This window comes from Eleginops maclovinus, chromosome 10 (genome assembly GCF_036324505.1).
Source record: "Eleginops maclovinus isolate JMC-PN-2008 ecotype Puerto Natales chromosome 10, JC_Emac_rtc_rv5, whole genome shotgun sequence".
NCBI classification, from domain to species: domain Eukaryota; kingdom Metazoa; phylum Chordata; class Actinopteri; order Perciformes; family Eleginopidae; genus Eleginops; species Eleginops maclovinus.
In genome coordinates this window covers 21,539,093-21,558,611 of record NC_086358.1, presented here as the reverse complement: position 1 = coordinate 21,558,611, position 19,519 = coordinate 21,539,093, and the positions used below count along the sequence as shown (strand labels likewise).

At 41.6% G+C, this 19,519-nt stretch overlaps 3 protein-coding genes across 3 annotated transcripts; all 3 read right to left on the bottom strand.

Moving 5' to 3' along the window:
• Positions 1–262: 262 nt before the first annotated feature.
• Positions 263–10,574, bottom strand: LOC134871296 (dual specificity mitogen-activated protein kinase kinase 4-like). Its single transcript, XM_063894011.1, has 13 exons — positions 10,555–10,574; positions 9,706–9,935; positions 7,685–7,720; positions 5,336–5,438; positions 4,554–4,728; positions 4,124–4,243; positions 3,921–4,040; positions 3,782–3,833; positions 3,503–3,630; positions 1,534–1,611; positions 1,292–1,440; positions 1,167–1,212; positions 263–742 (listed from the first exon to the last, which is right to left on the bottom strand). The coding sequence occupies exons 1-13, from the start codon at positions 10,569–10,571 to the stop codon at positions 626–628; spliced, it is 1,371 nt and encodes a 456-aa protein (XP_063750081.1). The 5' UTR covers positions 10,572–10,574; the 3' UTR covers positions 263–625.
• Positions 10,575–11,021: 447 nt separating this feature from the next.
• On the bottom strand, positions 11,022–14,284 carry adprm (ADP-ribose/CDP-alcohol diphosphatase, manganese-dependent). Its single transcript, XM_063894015.1, has 3 exons — positions 13,598–14,284; positions 12,528–12,650; positions 11,022–11,979 (listed from the first exon to the last, which is right to left on the bottom strand). Exons 1-3 carry the CDS (start codon positions 14,214–14,216, stop codon positions 11,684–11,686), a joined length of 1,038 nt encoding a protein of 345 aa, XP_063750085.1. The 5' UTR covers positions 14,217–14,284; the 3' UTR covers positions 11,022–11,683.
• A 3,187-nt stretch (positions 14,285–17,471) lies between these two features.
• On the bottom strand, positions 17,472–19,304 carry LOC134870298 (uncharacterized). The gene is made up of 2 exons (XM_063892377.1): positions 19,156–19,304; positions 17,472–18,652 (listed from the first exon to the last, which is right to left on the bottom strand). The coding sequence occupies exon 2, from the start codon at positions 18,641–18,643 to the stop codon at positions 17,765–17,767; it is 879 nt and encodes a 292-aa protein (XP_063748447.1). The 5' UTR covers positions 18,644–18,652; positions 19,156–19,304; the 3' UTR covers positions 17,472–17,764.
• Between the last annotated feature and the right edge of the window lie 215 nt (positions 19,305–19,519).

The window sequence follows — 19,519 nt, the reverse complement described above, 5'->3', positions numbered from 1 at the left end:
GCGCAGTGCCAGGCTGAAACAGACACACTGTGCACCCTTTGGTTTCATCTGGAATGAGCCTCCGATCAACACATTGAAATGCTCTATTTACATATTTACATCAGTGGACATGATGAAGGAATCAGCCATGAAGCACTGAGCATCTGATGTGCTCTCATCGTGTCAGAGCGACGGAGCTAAATATCACTTCCCCTGAAAGGGAAACCCTCGACCAGCTCTGAAAAACTCAGAGGGTTCCATCTGAAGTTTTCCTGACCAGAACTCATTTTTTAAAATCATTTTTAATCAGCAGACAAGAAAGAAGATAAGTCGTTTTTTTTTACTGAGCATTAGACAAAATATGGGTTGATCTATGGGACAGAAGGACTGAAGCCTCTGTTAATAACTAAACACAGATTTATGATCATCTTGGTTAAGGATTTCAGCTTAGTTCTGTGACAATGGTACACACTGTGGCTGACATTAGGTCTGACGAATGTACACTCTCACAGATTGCATATATTGTACATTCACGCACACTTCACTCCGGTTTCCCCACATAAAAAGATGCTGAAGACGAGTGAAGGTGTCTGAGCTTCAGGCGGTGGGGCTCAGTTCCTCTGAAGAACTCGGAGGGCTCCCTCTATCAGTCCACAAACATGGGGGAGAGGAGGGGAGAGGGGGGGAACTGATCCAGGATGCGACATACGTAACTGGCGACGTCCACGAAGCGCTCTTCGTACATCAGGATGAAGGGATGTTTCTGGAGGACAGACAGAGAGGCTGAGCGGGGGGGTTTCTGTTCCTGTTTTCCCTTTATAAATAGAATTAATATTAATATTGGATGAAAGCTATAGACCAGGGGTGTCCAAACTTTTTTCACTGAGGGCCATGAAATATATATACGAAGGGTTGGGCCCCTCACTAGAGGCAAGGTAAATTGCCTCATAAGTTAAGTTATAAGTTAGTAAAATCAATCAAATGTAGGTTAGTTATGATTGATACTTGAATATGCTTTAAGAAAACCAACAGCCTACATCCCAGCTCTCCGTAGGGTTTACTTTATTCTGTTGGCAGCTCATCCCTTAAACAGAAGCCTCAGATTGCTTATAATAAGGGGAAATATGAAAGGTCTATTTTTAATTTGGTTTGTTAGAAAATGTATATGTAAAGTGCAGAGATCTCACCAGAAGCTCCTTGTACTTAGGCCGTTTGGATTCATCCTTTGTAAGGCTGGAGAGAGAGAGAACAGTCACTCATCAGCACTCGGGGTTCAGCGTGGTTTAAAGTTCTGGACAAACAGACTGCTCACCTGAGGTTCACAAAGTTGATGAACTTGGGGGAGAACTGCCTGTCCTCTGAGCTGCTGAGCTGGGGGGGCTCCCCTTTCACCACCTGTGTCAGCTGATCGAACACACTGTTCCACTTGGGGTAGGGGAACCTTCCTGTGGCCAGCTCGTACTGAAAGCAAACAGACACACACACACACACTGCAGCAGACCGTCACTGTGCTCAGCCATCACACACCAGATTAGAGAGACATGACGGTCTTACCAGAGTGATCCCCAGGCTCCACACATCGGAGCGCACATCGTAGCCCTGTCGGGACGCGCTGGGGTCGATCCTCTCTGGCTGAAACACACAGAGACACAGGGAGGTCAAAGGTCGCAGTCAAAAGCTGAGCAGAACCGGGAGTTTCACAGGCTACCTCAACAAAAAGCAATGAGACTTTTCCGTTGAATCAATGGAATATTGCAGAAAAAAACATCTTCGGATAACAGACCTTTAGGACTCTAATGGTGCGCTCACACAATTACACCTGAAGCCGAATCAAAAACGAGGACATAAGTCGCCCTGACAGTGAATAAGGCGAGAATAGAAATTGTCGAGCGAGATATTCAAAGCCGATCGGCAGTGGCGGTGATGATGGCTGCCGTGCCTTTGGCTCCTCTCCAACTCTGGTTGAGGAAGCTGTGAGCTAAGTTTTGACAATACATCTATGAATCTTAAATCAGTAAGAATATCTGCCTGTCATCACTGAAATATGCTTGATTGATGTTGTTGAATCAGAAAACCAGACATCAGCTGTTAGCTGTGGGAGAAAAATCATAAATTAAAATGAAAACAATTATCATAAATGGATGTGTACAAACCACACACAGGCTATAACATGGCAATTAAAGTCATTACTTTATTGCTGTCTGTATGACATTATTTGAAGTGTGCGCAGAGCAGCTACAGTGGTAGCTTGGCTTAGCATGATTTCGGCTGCCATCTTGTGGACACACTTGACAATGCACTATTACAGGGTTTCTACAAACTGGTATCAGTATGTAGTTATTTCTACACCATTTTAATATGTGTATTACAATTAAATCATGGCAAAATGTGTTAATTTGGGGTTCATATCATCAAGTAAACAAAAGTTTTTGAGCTAACGGACTACAGACAGATCCAGCGCTCAATGGGCTGTGAGAGTCTCTGGAGGATGTGCTGAACCCCGGCACTACGGGGTTTGGCATCATCCCAAATCTGTGACTTCTACTAGCCAGCTAAAGTGTTGATTTCAGGCATGGCTGATGAAACCCCCCCCTCCTAGCCAGCGCGTCTAGTTTGAATGACACAAGTAAACATAACTGCTGCCATAGTCAAACTGATGTGGGTAATGCCAGGTGAATCCTGCTTTGCATCTGGTGTGACAGTGTGTACACATTTACACAACTTGCTCAGCAAGAAAATCTCCACAGACAACTTTTTGGATTTTTTTAAGGACGTATGCAATCGCCAGAAATAAATACCTGACGTAAGGCAACATGAAAGTCGTGAAACACCACTTCTACACTCAGTTCAGCTGATGTTCAGTGGTCTCATTTCATTACAATTTTTTTTATGACACATAATAGCTTCAGACGTTCAGTAGTGAGGAATTTACTGACATTTTTATGTCGTAGAACAAATGTGAGACATCTCCACAGCCATCTTATCCCAGGTCTCTTACTAAAAACATGTTTAAAAGCAGACTTTGAGACAAGGGAAGCAGAGGTGCTAAACGGCTGGCTCATTTCTGGGTTTCAGGACTCATTCCTGTACCACTCTGTAGCACTGCAGTGTGTTTAATGTGGGTCAACAGACACTCCACCCCCCAGGGAACTCTCCCCGTTTAAATAAAGCCATCGTAAACTGAGACATAACAAATATGGAAGTTATTAAACCTTTTTTTTCACAGAGCATTTGTATTTTGTCAAACAGCCCCGGAAAAAATTAAGAGACCACTCCAAATGTTTCTTAAATCTTTATCTCTTCATGTATGGCAGCCATTCCAGTGTCTGTTGAATTCCAACACAGAACTGTTGTCAGTAGTTCATAGAATACAATTAAAAAAAGTGTAAAAACATTTAACTCAAAGACATACCTGTACCTATAAATAATAAAACCAGAGAAAATGATAATGCTGCCGTGGTCTCTTAATTTTTCCGAGCTGTATCTAATGAGTGCACACTGCAGGATGGTGTGTGGTGCTCACCGCCATGTAGGGTCTGCAACCGGCGTCCCTGGTCTTGGCGATGGAGTCCACCAGCTGCCCGCTGATGCCGAAGTCACACAGCTTGATGTTTCCGGCCCGGTCCATTAGGATGTTGGAGGGTTTGATGTCTAACATGACAGAAAGGAATCTTTCATATGGAAAAATACTGACAGAATTGCTCCAAGATTGTGAGAGCAAAAAGACTAGAAATAGAAATGTGACCCAAATATTGCGCTGACATTAAATACCTTTCTATAAATATATAAGAAAACTACTTACCTCTGTGAATTATTTTCAAATTTTCTTTCAAGTGGTTCAGTGCTTTAACGGTCTGTTGAGACAAAATAAAAATGTCACTTCTATTCCCGTCAGATGGTTTGAGTGCATTCAGTGTAGAAAGGAAATGGAATCCACCCACCGCTAATGTGATTTTGCCTAATATTTCCTCTGGAATGACGTCATCTAATGCACAATATACATATTTGTAGAATTTGTCTAATGAGGTAGCCATAAGTTCCATACAAATCCAGCAGTCGCCCTGAAACAGAGTGAGAAGTCAGTGTCGGATGGGGGGGGGGGGGGTGAGTCTCCACACTAGAGCGGCTCGGGACCCAGGCTGACCTCTCTGAAGAGAGCCCCGTAGAACTGAACGATGTAGGGACAGTCGCTGCTCCTCATCACCACGTCCAGGTCCATCAGCAGCTGCTTCTGCTCCTTCTCATCCACCGTGGAGCGGATCCTCTGACACACACACACACACACACACACACACACACACACACACACACACACACACACACACACACACACACACACACACACACACACACACACACACACACACACACACACACACACACACACACACACACACACACACACACACACACACACACACACACACACACACACACACACACACACACACACACACACACACACACACACACACACACACACACACACACACACACACACACACACAAATTCAGACCTCTGATAAAGTCTCTCTGTCTCTCCGTCTCTCTCTACCTGTCTGTCTTTGTCTCACCTTGACAGCCATGATCTGTTCCGTGGGTTTGTGTACCATCTTGTTGACAGAACCGTAGGCTCCGCGCCCAATCTCCCCGAGGTCCCTGAGGTCCTCTGCTGTGAAGTCACAGTGCTGCTCCGGAGAGATTTTCAGCTTCCCAGATGACTCGATGCTGTGTGTGCGCAGACGCTCTCTGGACGGGATGAGACCAGGGAAAATGAGAAAGATTAGCAGGAACAGAGAGCCATGAATGTGCATCAGAAATAAAAGTGATGTTTCATCAGTGACCCCCAACAGGCTGTGAATGCGACACATTTAAAAGGATCCATGAAGTGCCTCTGTAATCCAAGCTTTCTTATGTGATTGGACCCTCTGATTGGAGCAGAAGTTGCTGCGGATCACTTCCTGCCTTCATTGGCAAACATTAGGAAGCAGGTGAGGTGAAATGTACCAACCCTCCATCAGGGGCCATTGACTGCTGCTGCAAACAATGGTCCCCATGATGATGTATTACAAATTAGAAACTATGGAATTACTTATTGGTCCCAAAAAAACTAAATTGGGATAAATAAAGAAAACATTTTTACACAAATGATCATTAAGTTGCTGTTTCAGCCGTCATAGAAGTGATCGGTTGTTGGCGTGTTCGAAACAAGCTAACAACCCCTGTTTTAGAAAATTAGCAACCTGACAGGGATCATTCATTATGGAAGCCAACAAAAAAAAATCTGCATCCCTTTCGAGGATTTTTTTCTAAGACCTGCAGAACATTCAGAGACAGTGGCGAGGACGGAACTCACATGTGAGGATTCTGGAAAGGGGGGGCGGTTGGATGGAGCGGGAGCCTGGAGGCCGCTTTCACTGGAGGGTTGGCGAAATTCAGCTTCAGAGCTTTTCGTTTACCTGGAAGCACAAGGAAAGAAAGCGATCCAGAATCCCACAACATGCACATACACTGAGAAAACACACAGTGAGGCTCCGCTCAGGGTCCGGACACACACACACACACACAGACTGAGTCCGCTTTTCCACCAACCCGGAGCCGGAGCTGAAGCCGATAAAGATCTGGTTTTTCGTGTTTCCACCGCAGCGGCGCCGGCTTTAAGCGCCAAAATTAACCTGAGATTCCAGCGAGATTAACCTGAGCAATAACAGTTCATGGCGAGTACAGAGAGTACAAGTTGTAACAAGCAGTAGCGCTGAGCAAACTGACTAGAATGCGACTGAATGAGAAACTGTTATATTTGAGACTCCACATTTCCTTTTATAACTAGTCAATGTAATATTCCATTCCTTACACACTTAACGTATATATAACATCCTGCTTAATATTTTGTGTACATTTTTATTCCGCAATGTATATTTTCAACTTTTTTAATGCTATTTTATTTCTTTTGGGATGTTTACATTTTGAATTGTTTATTTTCTAGTCTTTTAATTTGACTGTGTACAATGCCTTGTATTTTTATGCTGCTGCAACGCAAAGAAATACCAAATTGGGATCAATAAAGTACTTATCTATCTATACATCTAATCACAATCCAATTTATTATAGAAAAAAAGAAATGTTCATATGTTCAATGTCATTGTATATGCCTTTAATAAAAAAGCCCAAATTAACATGCAAATGAAGCAACGTATCCTAAATGAATATGCTAATGGTTTGACGTACAGGGAAGAGGTCATTGTGATGACGTCAGGCAGGATTAGAGGGAAGTTACCAAGATTTTGGAGATGGTAGTTTCTGCTTTGGATTGGAATATTAATCTTGCAAACAAAGGCAGGCAGGCGTTGGTGAATAAGGCCGTGTTCAACTGCAAAACATTTCCAATGGATTTAATTAATAACTGTCATGTTCATCCACAGAAACGTGTTCCTGTTCAACAGCAGGCAACTTCCCCCCAACCTTGTACGTGTTTGGAATATTCATAAGTTAGTTGTCACCCATTTGAGCACGGATCGATGGCTTAACCCCAACATGGACCACTTGTTGATATGTATATGCAATTACTACATACCCAAATATTTTGCTAAGTGTTTTACTTTTTTAACCGATCTACACATCCAACAGTTTAACTAGTCAACACGTTCTAACCAATTTTGAAATCTAAATTGCCAGAAGTAAGCCCCGCTATTGAATGTTAAAATGGCTTGATATACAACTCAGTCAAAGTGAGGGAGGAAGGAAACCACTGTAGAGCACTGAGGAGGTCCCACAGAGACACAGGTCTGAGCTTACTTTGGGACACTGCAAACAGGCTTATCTGAAACCCTGAAGTAAAGAACACAGAATGTCTGAAGGGCTTCTTTAGCTGTCAGTGGGTAAGAGTGCAGCCGTTTGACTCTCTCCTCCTGACACCATGTTTTACCGTCCTTGGGCAAGACACTAAACCTCAAATTGCTTTGAATAATATGCAATGTGTAATGTAATAAAAAATGTCCATGTGCCTATGGTTCTGATTCAGGCTATGGTGGTTCCATTTATCCCAGTGGAATAATAATAATACAGCTCGATTTTAAGGCTATTGGGTTACTTGATTAATGTCTTCTGTGACCACCTGATACTTTAGTTACTGTTTCACATCAGCCTGGGAGGGAGAGTGGCTGATAGTTTTCCACTCTTGTCTTAGTGCCATATGCCCTTTCAAAGCATTCCCTTCCTGCCGTCCCACTTATGGTCCTGTACCACATGTGCACTTTGATTGGCAAACATGCCAATGTTCTGCTATGGACTAAAGTCCCTTCTAATGTTACAAAAAGGAAATTACAACTTTTATCAAAGCACCATTAAAAATGTGCACGTTGTACTATAATAGCAGTGGCACAGCATTGTAATGTGTTGAATCATCCGCAGGACATAAGATACAACATGTTCAGAAGTGACACATAGCACAACCATGCAGTGGCATATGCAGAAATGGTATTTGCCAATGAAACATTACAGAAATATTATTTGTGACATAAACCAGTAGAACAGCAAAGATCAATAACAGATTACAATGCCAACAGCAGATTAAAACTAGTCAAATAACACATTATGATCCCAACATCTGATTACAATTGTAAATGACTAAATAATCCCAACAGCAGATTAGAACTAGTGAAACAACACTGTATGTACCCAAGGGCAGTGTGATAAGTGTGAATACCTGTTTCATTTTGACATCTCCAGCAGGTGTTGGTTTCTGTAAGGTTAAGATAAAACATTTGAAAACAGAGTCTGCCATACAGTAGGAAATAATGTTACATCTCACATGTGTTAAAAACAGGAACATGAGTACTGCTGCTAAAGATCAACCATGAATTGGAATCCAGCAGCAGCATGTCCATTACTGGACACCAGCCTGCCCTGCTGGCTGCCCTACGTCCTTTTCAGTCAGCACATCACATAATAATCTAGTTGCCAGAGAGTCCTTTTGTGACCCGGAAATGATTTGAGTACCACAAAGATTTATGTTAGAAATGTATAGAAGGAATCCCCAGCACAATAGAGACTGCCTGCACAAAAAAAGCATTCCGAAATGGTCCAAATCAGCTGAGTATTTTCGCATCATGTTAATTTATAATTTTACTATACTACGTTTATGGAGGCACTTTTTTTACTTTTTACAATACTACATTTATTCAAAAAACAAATAGTTACTTGCTACTTTGACAAAATGGATTAATAATACAGAATATAAATCAACCAATATATAATTATATATTGTTATACGTAAAGCTACCCAGCGGTCTAGCAAGTCATTTAAATAATCCCCTCCTTTACCAAGTGAGCATTCACATTAATTCATAAATAGTCATTTAAAAAATGTAATATTTTTAAATCTTATATGGGCCATACTGGAAAATGACTACTTTTACTTTTGGAACTTGAGTGATACTTTGATGCCAAAACTTTTGTTCGAGCACAATTTTGAATGCTACTTTAAGTAAAAATCTGAGTACTTCTTCCAACGCTGCAGATTACACTTCTGTTTTCCATTTTCTCACATTCATAAAATTGATACAAATGTAACTCCATATAATTCATCTAAAGTAAATGAATGAAACGTGTAGGGCTAGCCACAGGTTTGTCGTCTCAGAGTATCAATTCATGAGGCTAACAGTGTGTGATGTTCCTCCAGACAGCTGTTTGACGGTGTAACGGCAGACATGTTGTTTCAGTACAGCAGTTTGTTGTGTGTTTATCTGATGTCATAACATCACTTTCTGACCTTATAATAGGATGATACTGAGGCTAGCGTTACTAAACCAGAAGTAGCTCAGTGACGATATCAGAGGACTGAAGCAAACTCATGAACAACTTTTAAAGTCATGAATATAATATTGAGTAATCTAACTTTAAGTGCCTTGTTTTAACTTGTGTTTATACAGCGGCCTGGCTCTCAGAGAGACACATGTGGAGGCCTTATGCTAACGGTACTTTTGGCAGCCTGGTGTTAAAAATATCGGGGTAAGGTTATTAATGAATACATATTTGCGATGGAACACATGTGTGGTTAAGGTATAATTGCAATGACAACAGTGTCAGACTGAAAGAAAGTTCCCAACAAGTCCGTGGGTTCATCAGATCAACAGCTTTGCTAACCTGGTAGCAGTGTACCCTTAGAAAGCTAGGCGAAGAAAGATGGAGGTTACCGGCAACTAAAACAATCCAGTTTTCAAAATAAGGGCGTATAGTTTGACAAACAGCGAACGACACTATAGTTTTCAAAATAGGGGGGGATATGTAATGCCAAGCAATACTTCTAAAGAGTGATTTTGAATGTTTTTATATTTACTATGTTGACACTGAAATGTGTACAAGTAGAGGATGAATAGTTTACTAGACAGTATGCAGACACGTGGCAGATCATAAGCAGTGTTCATCTATAAATAGCCCACTACCTGTCTTTCTAAAAACAATAACATGATCAGATCAAACACTTGAGAGACCAATCCAAAGTAATCTAAACAGAGAACACGTTATAATTATTAGTATGTTATATGGACAAGGACGATGATCTTATTCTGAAAATTTTAACCGGAAATGTTGAAGTATTCTATCCTCTTTGACTATGATTTTTGTTTGTTTGTTTTTTTCCTCTTCTGGTAAACTAAGCTACCTTTTTCTCTCCAGTCCAGTGTGCAATAAGAAAAGAAACGCGTGAATAAATGTCATGCCGCCTACCCTGCATGCTGCTGCTCTGGTTCTGCTGCTGGAAGCGGTGCGACGTGGATCCCACAGTGTTGCTGGAGTTTTTGGAGTTGCTGTCCGGACAGGGAGACGCCATTGTTGTGTTGAATTCCGGTGTGCAGCAGCGCGTCTTTCTGCCGACTCTTGACGGGACACTGCGCCCTGAACGCAGCAACAGAGCCGCTGCTGCCTTCATGGCCTGTCGTAAATACAGGCTATCCCGACTAACGCAATGTTAGACTTATTTCTATAACTTTTTCAAATCAGCACTCTACGTGTTATACCCCTCTACAGTGGTGGGAAAGTATTCGGATTCGGAGTAAAAGTTCTAATACGGTACTGTAAAAATACCCAATATAAAAGTACTGCGTCAAGAATACTAGTAGGCTAGTACTCATTTCATTAAGAACTAAAACAACTATTCAAATATTTCAAAGCAAAAGCAGCAAATCTTCACATTAAAGAAGTTGGTACTGGGAAATGTTTTGAACAACGAACTTCCTGACTTAAAATGTTCTGGTATCCACACCATCATTTTGGATGGTTTAATCCAGGGATGTCCAATTTTTTTCCCCCGCCTACACCAGAGCTCTCCGTAGGGTTTCACTTGGGCGAATTTGGCCTCCGGGCTGTAGTTTGGACACCACTGGTTTAATCTATTCAAAATAATCATATTTTTTGTTCAGTTTATGCTGTATTGTCTGTTAATATCTGAATTTATAAAGCTAATAAATCAGTAAACTACTTGTAGTGCAGTAAAACATACAAAATTGTGTGTGTGGGGGGTGTGTGTGTGTGTGTGGCTGATGCTGCAGCCAGGGATGTTTTAGATGTCATACTTACTTCATCTTGAAGCTCATCTCATCTCTCTCTCAGTGGACCTGCATGTCAACACATGATATTCTATTTTATATCTTTACTCCACTACATCTCAGAGTCAAATATGTAACTTCTAACAGCACAACATCTGTAGACAGCTTTAGTTACTTAGAGGATTCAGATTAAAAACGTTTCATGTATTATCACAGGAAGGATACAACTGTTTTGAAATTGACATCCTCCCAGGAGTATATAAACTAATCAAAAATAACTACTCTTTTACTCACGGCTACATTAATGATTATGTTTTTGCATCAATAATTATAATGCAGTCATATATGTTGTTCTGCAGAATGAGAGCCAAAAAACATCTTGATGGATGGCCTTGCAACAGGGTTTTGTAAACTGTGGTATTATGAGCGTAGGCCTACTTCATGCTCTGCCTATATCTTACTGTTCCTGATCCTTCTTTACACCACAATCTGAGAGGCTTTTATGTTTGCATTTATTTTATTCCAGAAAAAAAGCAATTTGCAATTACTAACAAATGATTTATCATCACATGTGCGAGCAGAACCTGCAAAGTCAAAGAAGGGGTTCAACTAACAAATTAACAATGCTAATTTTCACAACAATGCCCATCAAATAACTATAATAAAATCAGAGATTTCTATATGTGCAAAATGTAGTAGGTAGCATATGCTACCAATAATAATTTCTGCCTAAATTCTGTATAACTATAAAAACAATAAGATTTAATCTCCAAATAAACCCAAACTTGTGTATAAGATATACACTCATAAATAACCAAAACTATTTAATAAATAAATATTGGTGTTCCCCCTGCTGAGTTTAGTGGACATGACACTGCATGTTAACACTGTCTTTGTAAAAGCTCAGTACTTAACATTTTAAAGCCTTTACCAAAACTAAACCAATGGTAGGTAACAGCCCTCCCACGACTGAAGTGTGTTAAGGTTTATTCCTCTGAGAAAATCTTGGAAAGCCTAACACTACAAGACGGGAGATTGTCTTTCTTGTAAAAGTGAACTGTGTATAATTCCCAGAGAATAATAAACACCCTGGAAATGTCCCAGTCCACAAATCCCTGTCATTACATCCTGACAGCCTCAGTGAGGTGTGACCTGTATCCTTATGATGGGAACAGAAATACTCGATCCTCAACCCTCCCCTCCCCTTTCAGCACCATCCTGTCTGCATACACAGAGACGGTGCTGAAGGCGTCGCTGTCAGGCGGAGTCTCGATCACCCCGTCTATTGTCACGTGGTGTACGCCCGTGTCTTTATCCTGACAGTAACCCCCGTCGTGGCTGTGTCCGGCCATGTAGCACACCACGCTGCTGTGGGCCCGGATGATGGCCAGCAGCTCGTCGTAGTTCCAGGCCAGGCAGACTGGGTCCGTGGAGCAGGGGTGCACAGGGACGTGACCTGGACAACAAAACAAGGCTGGATTTCACAGCAGCACTTCCAGATCCGCAGTTGATGTACACAATATATTTCAAACACTGCTGCAACTCAATTTCCTTTTGATTCATCTATTCACAGTGGCGTCAGGACGTCCATCATCTACCATCAGCTTGAGGAAAACATGAGGACAGTGGTTCCCAACCTTTTCAATGAGAAACTTGAACTTGCTTGTCTTTCATAAGCTTTGATAGTTCTGGGGGCCGGACACCAGCCTCTAGGGATCCCCATACCCCCAATACATTAGGAGACATGGTTTGGTGGGAAAGGGGCTAATCACTTCAGGATGGGTGGTGCCCCCTTAAGAACCCCCAATGTGTGTGTATGTTTGTGCTGCTCTACCCTCAAGCTAAAGAAGTCCCCAGGCTGTGGAGGTTGTATAGAGTAACAAGCCGCTGCTCTGACTGCAGGACAACACTGGAGTGGATTTACCTTACATATTTAAGGACTCAACTTATAATACAAATATATTTAATAACTAATGCACAGTAGGGGCGACAGTTTGAACTTACTTGCAATTGTAACTCTTTCTCTTTTGTCATCGGCCACGGTCAAAAGAGCATGCAGCCAGTCCAGCTGCTCCTGACTGAAGCCCCCGTTGAACATGGTGAACCTCCGCTGCAGCCCCTCCAACACTGAACACAACACAGCATCTGAAAACCACCCTTTTCTTGAAGAAGAACTCAGATATTTTACCTAAGTTAACTTGCAGCTGGAAGGACAGCAGAGCTCCTTCTCAAACAGACTGCTCCAGCTCTGCTGTCACAAGGACAGATACAGGAGAACATTCCTGCCCACTGCAATAACACTCTACAATAAATACCCTCTGGCTGGCTGACAACTCACTGCTCCATAGCCTCTCTGTTAACTGAACATAACATGCACACCTTGACATTTGTATATTTCTCATTTTTATTTTTACTTCTAATTATTTGTTATGCTTCTTCTTTTTGTATTTCGCTGCTGCAATGAAAATAATTTTCTAGTTTGGGATAAATAAAGTATTTCTGATTCTGATTCTGAAGTACAAGAAGAAATACTACAGTGTAATTCAAAATATACTTATTGTGCGTAATGTCACATGTTTACATAAATAGATTATTCTTTTTTTTTATAGCAATAATGTGTTCATCACAGCTGGTAAAAATGTGGAGCTACTTTTTTAACTTGATAGACTATTGCTGGATATTTTACCTATCACTATATAGCATAGTTTATTTCTTAATTTTTATATGCTAATATTCTAGATCTCTAAAGTAACTAGTAACTTATTTTGTTTAATACATTAAGTGGAGTAAAAACAAAAATGTTGCCATCCAAATTGTAGTGGAATAGAAATATAAAGTTGAATTAAAAAAATTACTTAGGTCAAGTTGAATTACACCAAAATAAATTCTTGAGTAATTGTACTTCACTACAGCACTGCTCTATATCAGTCACCCTGGGGTCTGGGACGTGGCTTGAGTGTAATAAGACGTGAATGAACACCTTGGAATGAGCAGCACTAGGCTGATCTGTTCAAAGAGCTGCCGCTGACAGCGCCCTGAAGCCAGACACATCACACCGCCTCAGCCCGCTATACCTGGAGGGCAGTTCAGGTCGTCGTTGTTGTTGTAGAGTTTGATTAGATCCATAGCGTGCCCGTACTGCTCACTAGACGGCTCCCTGCCCAGTAAGCTCACATCATAGGCGTCCAGCACGACAAACGTGAACCCTGGGGCCGGGCTGAAGCTGTAGGCGTAGATGTCCCCACTCAGGCCCCGGTCCCTGTGCAGCGCGCTGCTGTCGAGCCGTGAACGCAGCAGCGCGCTCCTGCTGAAGTTATAGAACTCGTGGTTTCCCCACACATGGTGTACCTCCGCGGGCCCGGAGAACTCCCTCAGCACGGTGTCCAGGGCCCGCTCAGACGCACCGGGGCCCTTGTTGAAGCCGTCGATAATGTCTCCCAGCTGGAGGATAAAGTCGGGTCTGACAGCGGACTCTGCCCAGCTCCTCTGGGCGTTCTTCAGCAGCTGTAGGCTGCTCCGGTAGAAACGCCTCCGCGTCCGGCTGTAGTTGAACCCGTCCTCTAGATCCGCGTACTGAATGTCTGCTATCACTCCGAATGTGAACAGCGGAGTGAGAGGAGGACAGCCTTCCACGGTCGGTATGAGTGCCGACATAGCAGACAGCACGGGTAAAGGTACCCTTCTACTCCGCATTAATGCAGACACATATAGGTCCTGGTTCGTCCTACGTGATGACGTAGCAGGAACTTTTTCTCCTTCTTCTTCTCTTGGATTCTCCAAAACTGTGGGGTGTATTGGCTACTGTCAAACAACCAATAGGCGCATTACCGCCACCTATTGGACTCGCGTGTGGATCAGTAGATTGGCAGAAAAAAAAAGATGAGAAAATAAATACAAAAACACCAAATTCTCTCTATAATTCTGGTTGCTTTCAAGAACAGGTTGAGCACTTTCTCTGATGATCTTTCCTAGCAGATTCCCCAGGGTAAGGCTGAGGTTTTATCAGATAAACCTGACAACTGACACTTCCCTCATCTCCATCCTTGTCTATAAGACATGATTGACAATTTCACAGTCCAGTGGCGTGCCTACCAATTATGTGGAGTGTTTGATTTAGTCCTGTGTCCTTTTCTTAAACCTCCTCTTCCCTTGGGATCCTGTTCCATTTTGTGCATACCCCTACCTGTTTTTGAATGCTGTAAAGATGTCTTCCTGTGTCACTCAGGTCCCAGTATTATTACCAAGTTTGTGTATACAATCTTTAAGAATGTAACCTCCGCTTTACTTAATGGTATTTGTATGACTGTTGTGTAAGCGATTCTTCGGTTGGTTAGAAAAACAGTAAATAAAATAAGAACTCATTCTCACAAAAGATGAAAGCCATTCTTAAAATATATAAACGAACAATAGTTTTTCTTGCTGACCAACATTACTTCTGTCCCTTTTTTTACTTTACTTTTATTTGTTCATAATACAAATGAATTACAGGTCATGAAAACTGTTTCCAATAAATCTATAAAATTATTTTTGTCCACTTTGTTGATGGATGGTGCAATAATTAAAACAGTATAAACTGAGAAGTGACTCCCTTTGACCTGTCATCTTCACTCCGCTGTTAAACTGCTCTGATGTTAAAGGTCTCCTATTATGCTATATTTGAACACAATATTATGGGCTATATCTATACAAAACATGTCTGTGAAGTGTTTTGCTCAAAGTGGCTTGCCTCACCCCCCTCTATTTCAGCCCTGTTCCTGAAGTGATGATTCTGTGACTGAATTAAATGAACTAGCTGCTGCTGGTGGGACGTTGCCAGGAGTACAAGCCAGCCCACATTTCCGATATGACATCAACTCGTTTGTACCCCGGGTTTTAGAGATGTGGGTAAGGAGGAAAAGAGAGAGGGTTGTATTTTCTGACACTTTGTGAGTCTCCTTACACACCGGGGACACATATTCAGGGTGCGATTTGACAAAAAAACAGAGGGGGGGATGTTTTTTTTAATTTATTCATAGACAAGAACATTGGACTTTTAACTTGCATAACTAGGGAGAAAAAAACGCAAAAAGTAGACAGGCCCTTTTTTCGGGTCCGTGGATTAGTCCCCATCACAACATGGCAAAACTTTTAATAACCCATACATGGATTTCTATTCAACGTCACAAAAACATGCGTACGCACTAACAGGCAGAAAGCACCATAGAAAAGCATCAATGCTCTCCATGAAAAGACCCTCCAATTAACTTAAATCAAACACTCAAAATAATTCACTAAATAGCACAACGTGCTGTCAACACTCAGGGACAGGTCTGGAAAACTAGACAAAGTAAACAGTCGGCTCTGGTGACAAATTTGTGGTGGCTTTTTCGTTTTTCCTATCGGGGCATTGTCTGCAGCATTTCGGCCCTCTTCTATCCACAATTCTGCAAATGGGTCCTGTAAAGTAAGATGATATGCTGCTCTGAACGCGTTTCATGTTTGGTTCAGCGCTGTTTTTCCTGCGAAGTTCCCGCACAAAAATGTTACAATGTTTTTGTGTTCGATGACGTTCTGAAATATGCACCGTCTGCCAGAAGGCTGCTGAATAGCCTACTCTGATGTAAAGACACTGAAGATCGTTAGATTTCAAGAGTTTAAGTAGGCTAGCAGTTAAGTTGCATTCATCGCTATCAAGGGGGGGAAATCCTTGTCCCCACCGGAGATAAAAATAATTTAGCAGAGGTAGGGATAGGAAAACCAGAGGGGGGGAAATCCTCACCATCCCCCACTACAAATCGCACTCTGCACATATTTATGTATAAAAGACAGCAAAAAGTACATTTCGCATAATAGGGGACCTTAAACAGTCCATCTTGTTGTGCAGTCTACAGTAAATGTTTGCAGGAACTGTTTGTAACAGCGCTGGGTCGGTCAGGTAGTGCAGCAGGTGGAGTCAGGATCGATGCAGACTTCCTGTTGGAGGGCTTGATTTCACACTCCCCCTCCCCACTTGGTTTGGAACGACACTTAATGTGGCAGATCTTCCACGCTAACGCACAGATGGAGTAGAAGTGTGTAGGGGTACGGAGCAGGTGGCGGTTTGGAATTGGGCTTCATCACTCACACGTCCTGCTTCAACTCCCATCTCACTTCCTGATCTGTCACTTCCCCCTGCCTGTCCAATCACAGTCTAGGTGGCGCTACATTTTCTTTAACTTTCTAAACATTTCTCACTTTTTACCATTACAAAAATCGTGCCATTTTTACCTGTGTGATCCAGTAGGAGTCCAGTGATGACGGTTTTCTCCCTCCCCTTCCCTGTTCCTTATTTTATGTCTTTGTTGTGATATATATATATATATATATATATATATATATATATATATTTTAAAAGATTGACATCAACAGACAAATAGATTGATAGATATGCAGTAATTAATAACATATAAAAAAAAACATAGCATTTTAATGTTCACATTGTACCCCCGTTTTCCCTTTCTTTCAAAGTTTTTGCGACCACCCGGGGGGGTCAGGACCCCCACTTTGAAAAACACTTTTGGAAAAGAGTAACCTCAAGGGAGTTCATGTGCCAATTTTAGTACTTGTATCCACTTTTGAAATATTTCCCTGGTATATTCAAATATCTGCATGCAGCACTAATACTGTCATTACTGCACTCAACAACCAGGCCTCCTCCTACCTCATTCACAACTTTCATAATTCCAGGAATATTAACCATAATTCAGACAAATATATCCATACAATATTTGCGTCGGTGCCTGTCACTCAGTCAAAATGTCTGCAGAGGGGAATTTTTAGTCTTTATATATCTTCCGGTTGCTCTGGGTCTCTATAAAGCTCCCATGTCCTTTTAGGTAGTTTGAAAAATATCAGCCCTGATTTGTCAGCATGATATCATTAATGGGAATATAATTATGAAAACTCAATAAAATACTTAAAGGAAACACATTTCAAATGCAAAGGTATCTTTATTGAGAGCAGAAAATGTGCATAATAAAGTGAAACAGAGCCATAACATTTAATCATTCATTAAGATCCAAGTTGAAAAACAGACATTTGAAATAGTTTGATTTCATTGACAGGGAGGTTAACATGAGATCACAAGAAGTATTGATGCTTTCTGTGATTACCAGAAGCACTGATTGAATCAAAAGAATCACATTGTTTGAGAAAGAGGAAGAAAATAGATTTTGGACTCTGCTCTTTACTTCAGTGAGTGTAAAGAACTCTCAGCTCGGCCTTTACTGATAGAAACACAGATGCTCCAACCAGCCATTGTTGCCATGGTTGAGATTTCTTTTGATCACAGAGACACCAGACTTCTCATACTCTGTAATCAGACCTGTGTTGAGAAGCAGGGCGAGGGTCTTGATGGGGTTGTGGTTTCCCTCTTTCTTGTACCACAGGTACACCGGATGACCCCTGGTCCCCTCGTTGAGGTTAACACTCACTGACTTGTACTTTTGCTGCTGATATTCCTGATACTCTGTATCAGTGGTGGAGACTTCCAGTTGTTTGACTGCTTTCTTGGGGTCGGTGGTCTGACGGTACCAGATGAAAACATTGGATCCTCCTGCACCTCTGTTAGTATTTTCATCCAGACGGATGTAGCCATTCTTCAAGTAGTCGGCGTCTGACCCAAAGGAATCAGTGGCAGTGACATCACTGATGTACATTGGTTTCTCTCTCTTCAGCCAGAAGTGGATCCAGTTTCCACGAGTCTGGCGGTTTAAATCACAGGTTACTCTCTCCCAACCAAATTGGAACTTTGCAGCTTCCCTCTCTGCATCTGCAGTGACATCAATGTCTACTATTGGAGTATCAAACTCTCCGGACCCTTGGAAGTACCAAAGGTAGAGGTGACTACCTCCTGCTCCAACATTGAGAGATTTATGGATCTGGTGGTACCCTGCTTTGGTCAAACCGTCAGCCATCTCACTGTTGAAGGAAACTTGAACCTTGGTGATAGGACACGATCCACGTTTGTACCAAAGATGGATGCAATTTCCTCCTGCTCCTTTGTTCAGATCAACCGGGTTTTTTTGGAAGCCTTGTGCTTGGAGCATTTGCTCCTCAGCTTCATCAATAGACACTTGCAGTTCTGTGATGTAGTCGGCCATTTTTGGAAACTGCATTAAAGAGAGAAGAATCATTATTAAACACAGAACAACAAGCTAGATGCACAAATGGGCTGCCGGATCTGCCTTGCTAATGCTGCTGTTGCTGCTACTTCCACTTCACTCCTGCTCGCCTGCCCCACCACCACCCCAGCTTCCACCTGTAGGCTCGGGGGGTTAGTTATCTGTATAGACAACTATGTAGATCTGTGGAGTGATGAGGCCAGAGCCTAGACGCCAAACTCAAACTATATGCTGCTTCTAATAAACATATCAAATCAACATATGAGTTGTCTGACTGAACTCTGCCTTTTTAGGTGAGCTCCAAAATATTTATGAAACATCAAAGCATCAATTCTCAGATATAGATCACAATAATGATCATTGCATTTTTAAATATGCATTCATACTGCAACAATTTACAATATTCATAGATAATATTATGAAATAAAAATGTTCTGAAAAAGGAAATCTATGGTGCAAAGCTAGAAAATAATACATGGTTGAACACTTACGTGTCTGCTGGCAGTGAATGACAGAAGTCAACTGGTCTGCTGAAGTGTGTTGTACTTACCACAAATCAGCTGCCTTTATACAGAGATCAGAGAGGCTTTGGCTGATTGTGCAATCACTACTTCTGACGAGTCATATTCTAAAGAAAAGGTGTTACTTTATAAATAAACTCCCTTATTCAGAAAAACCACGCCTAACAAAGCTACACCCAAAAAAAAGTCAACATTTAATTATTTTTTTCTGAACATGAGACTGCTGAGTTTACCCACATCTTGTGTTCTTTTGTCAGGAAAAACAAAACAATAATTATGTATATTTTCCTAAGAAAGCAACAAAATCCTTCATCCCTTAATCCATAATAAAAGA